General features: G+C 32.5%; 3 protein-coding genes across 3 annotated transcripts; 2 read left to right on the forward strand and 1 right to left on the reverse strand.

The window, feature by feature from the left end:
* Positions 1-307: 307 nt before the first annotated feature.
* Positions 308-451, forward strand: Chro.40089 (hypothetical protein). The annotated part of the gene is made up of 1 exon (XM_660240.1): positions 308-451. The coding sequence occupies one exon, from the start codon at positions 308-310 to the stop codon at positions 449-451; it is 144 nt and encodes a 47-aa protein (XP_665332.1).
* Positions 452-981: 530 nt separating this feature from the next.
* On the forward strand, positions 982-2,265 carry Chro.40088 (bll4978). Its single annotated transcript, XM_660241.1, has 1 exon — positions 982-2,265. One exon carries the CDS (start codon positions 982-984, stop codon positions 2,263-2,265), a length of 1,284 nt encoding a protein of 427 aa, XP_665333.1.
* A 485-nt stretch (positions 2,266-2,750) lies between these two features.
* Chro.40087 (pyruvate dehydrogenase) lies at positions 2,751-3,557 on the reverse strand. Its single annotated transcript, XM_660242.1, has 1 exon — positions 2,751-3,557. One exon carries the CDS (start codon positions 3,555-3,557, stop codon positions 2,751-2,753), a length of 807 nt encoding a protein of 268 aa, XP_665334.1.
* Between the last annotated feature and the right edge of the window lie 45 nt (positions 3,558-3,602).

A 3,602-nucleotide genomic window follows, 5' to 3' on the forward strand; every position in this document is an offset into this window, starting at 1 on the left:
GAAAATGAAGGGGTGCAAACTATATCATGATATATTGTCGGCGTGGGTGAAATTCAAAGAGATACAAAGGTGGCACAAATAGTTGCAAGATCTCTAAATATACTACAGATGGAGAGATAAAAAGAGACATAATGCTTGGAGAGATCACATTTGGTGTATTAAATATTTATCCAATTTCAAGTGGCATAATCTGACAGAACATAACAGATACTTAAAATCTGTTAGAAAAACCAAACTTCAAGCCAGAATTACTCAAGTTCAAAAGGAAAACAACTTTTATCTTCAACAAGTAGAAAAAGCTCATCGTATGAAGAAATCTGAGAAATCAGATGCTAATAATCCAACCCAACAAGGAAATGTCAACCCTAATAAATCAAAAACCTATGAAAAACCGCTCATTGAAAGTAATGAGAGTAAAATCAGCCAAAAATCGCTCATTAGCTTGCTTTGAGTAAACTAATAGATTAGTTTTAACTTATATATCTAAATCTACAGCATTAAATAATGTTTATATAACCTACTTTGTTCTTATTTATTCATATTACCTTATTTTTAATTATTTATCCACTTCTCCTTCCAACTCTTCCCTCAAACTCACATATTAATTCTATGCATTAAACCTTTTTCGTCAAATTATAACCAGCGCAAAATTTAGGCGGCAAAGAGGGGAAATATATTGAATTAAATAATTAATGTTTATGTGGATAGATCTCATTTTCACACATAATGTACAGGATAAATAATACAATAATAGTCATTCAAGAAGCTATATTTGGATAGTAGACGTATTTAATATATTAATAGTGAATTGAGGGGTGAAGAATAGAATTGAACAATTCTTAAATCAAAGAATCTAAAAAGAAGCTTTATTGAGGTAAGAAATCCAAATAACCAATTTTGGATTTTAACAGCTTCTTCTGAAATAGGGGCTTTTGGACCGAAATTTAAGAGTAATCTTCTTTTTCTAATAGGTAATCAGAGATGTCCGGACCACAAAAACAATATGATTTATTTATTTGGGGATCCACTGGCTTCACAGGGAATTTAATATGTGATTTACTTGTAAGAACATATAAACCAGGAACAACAAACTTAAATTACTGCTTTGGAGGAAGAAGTGTAGATAAAATGGAAGCACTTAGAAAGTGCCTTATTGATACTTTAGACAAAGAAACAGGTACTTCTAAAGGTGAAGAAATGATTTCCTCTGTCCCAATGTTTGTATGTAATAATAATGAGGAAATCGGAAAATGCATTGCAAATTCAAAAGTTTGTATCAATATTTCTGGACCATATACTGAATGTGGTGAGATTATTGTGAGCCTATGCTGTGAACATTACACTCATTATATAGATTTGTCCGGTGAGTATGCATGGGCAAAAAAAATGCAAAGATTATATGGAGCTTCAATTGCATCCAAGGGTTTGAAGTTTGCCACAAGTTGTGGATTAGTCTCAACTATTGTTGATTTAGGATTATTGCATCTTCAAAACTTTGCAGCACAAACAAGTGGTCTCCCATGTCAAGAAGTCATACACTATTCTCAGCATGATGGATATAACCAATCAGCAAGTTATGGAACAGTGAAGAGTGTTTTATTGACAATAAATGGCCCAATGAGGAATGAAATAAAACAAAATGATCCTTATGGAATGTGTAATGGAACTTTATGTCTTAGTAACATTGCAGAAGTTACTGAAAAAAATAGAGTTGCCTGTAAGCCAATTTACAACTCTAGTCTTCAATCATGGACTTCACCAAATATGCTTTCCGGTCCTTATTCAATGTTTGTACATTTTGCAAATGAAGAAATGGGTTATCCATATGGTATGGATTTTGTTTTTTCCTCAAGATCTATCAATAATTCTTATTTATCTGCTCTTACTGGTTGCTTTAAGGATAAGATTGGAAGATTCTTATCTGAAAGATATATCATCTCAAAGATGGTTCATTGTGGAGCACCATATTTGATTGGAACAGGACCAGATGTTTCAAAGGCTAAGGATACTGTTATTAAATCAACCTTTGTTGGAACTACAATGCAAGGAAAGAACTACAAATGTGTTGTTCAGGCACGAGATCTTGAGACTTATAGTATTTCTGCAATTACTGCACTTGCTTGTTCTTTCTCGATCATTTTTGATTATGATAATCTCCCACAAACTGCTGGATTTTCAACACCCTCTGCTCTTTTTGGAGTCTCAGCTATCAAACAATGCCAAGATTTAGGAATTCAATTTGAAGTCGAACATTTGGAAAAATAAATAGGATTTAATTCGAAACTTTTAACCGGAACGATGATGTAATCTTTGTTTTTGTTCTAGAATTCCCGCACAAACCCTCTGCTATTTTAACTACTTTTCTATTAATCGCCTATCGCCACTAATATTTATTATTAGATGGATTAGCAGGGCGCCTTCACCGAATTCATTTTGTCCACATGAATGTGCATGCAATTAGTATTTGTTACCGAACAGGAAATTTACACTTAATGTGCATTTGATGCCGGTATGTGCAATTTTAAGAGAAAAAATCTAATGTGGTCGAAAATGCATGTAAATAGTAATTAGCTCACAAATATTGAAATTGATCAAATAGAAATAAAAATTAATAGAATTTCAAAGGCTATGATAGCTTTTTTAAAAAAATTGAAAAAATGTACATTTAACACCAAAAATTGAGAACTTTGAACTTATTTTTTGAATTGTAGTGTCTCAGTTCTCAAGTTTTATTTAATAATAATATTTTTCTATGACCAGGCTTCGACATTATATCTACCCATTATCTGAATACTATTCAAAATACTGTTAGCATCTTCTTCAGAGGTTACCTGCTCTGTTGTAGAGCTGTGTTTAATAATTATCTGGATTATTGCCTTCCTAATATCAATAGGAACCTGTTTAGTACCGCAAAGGTAAAAGTAACCACATTTTTCTATCATATTCTCGTAAATTTCTTGACTATTCTCAAGCATCAGATGTTGTACATACATCTTTTGTGCGTATCTAATATTCTCGCAATTTGACGTCTTATACCCCTTTGGATCTCTAGAAAATGCAATATTCAAAGAAGTAATAACCCCTTCCTTTACATAATTCTCAAGCTCTTCACGGTATAAATAGTCATTATCATAATATCTACAACCAAAATATAATATTACTGGTCCAATTTCTTCTTTTAATACATCTCTAATGTACTTCTTATTCTGAACAAAGGCTCTAAAAGGTGCAATTCCAGTGCCCATACAAGCCATAATAACCGGCGATCTATAATCAAAAGGTAAGTTGAAAGCGCTTGCTTTAATATTTGAAGGGAGTCTAGGAATACTGTCTATTTTTGATTCCGAATCCAACATCGGTAATCTATTTAAGAAACCTGTGCATTGGCCATACCTAATCTCACCGGATTCAAGCTTCCAGTCCACTATTCCTACACAAAGTTCAATTTTTTCTCCATTCACAAATTTATTACAAGAAGCTATTGAATATGATCTCGACTTTATGAAAGGTACGATATCTAAAAGCTGAGCAAGAGTTGGTCTTGCTGATTCGAACATTTTAAATACATCCAAATATGTCCCAGTTTTTGATGAAAACTCTTC

This window comes from Cryptosporidium hominis (assembly GCF_000006425.1).
Source record: "Cryptosporidium hominis TU502 chromosome 4 CHRO014035, whole genome shotgun sequence".
In the NCBI taxonomy this organism is placed as follows: Eukaryota; Apicomplexa; class Conoidasida; order Eucoccidiorida; family Cryptosporidiidae; genus Cryptosporidium; species Cryptosporidium hominis.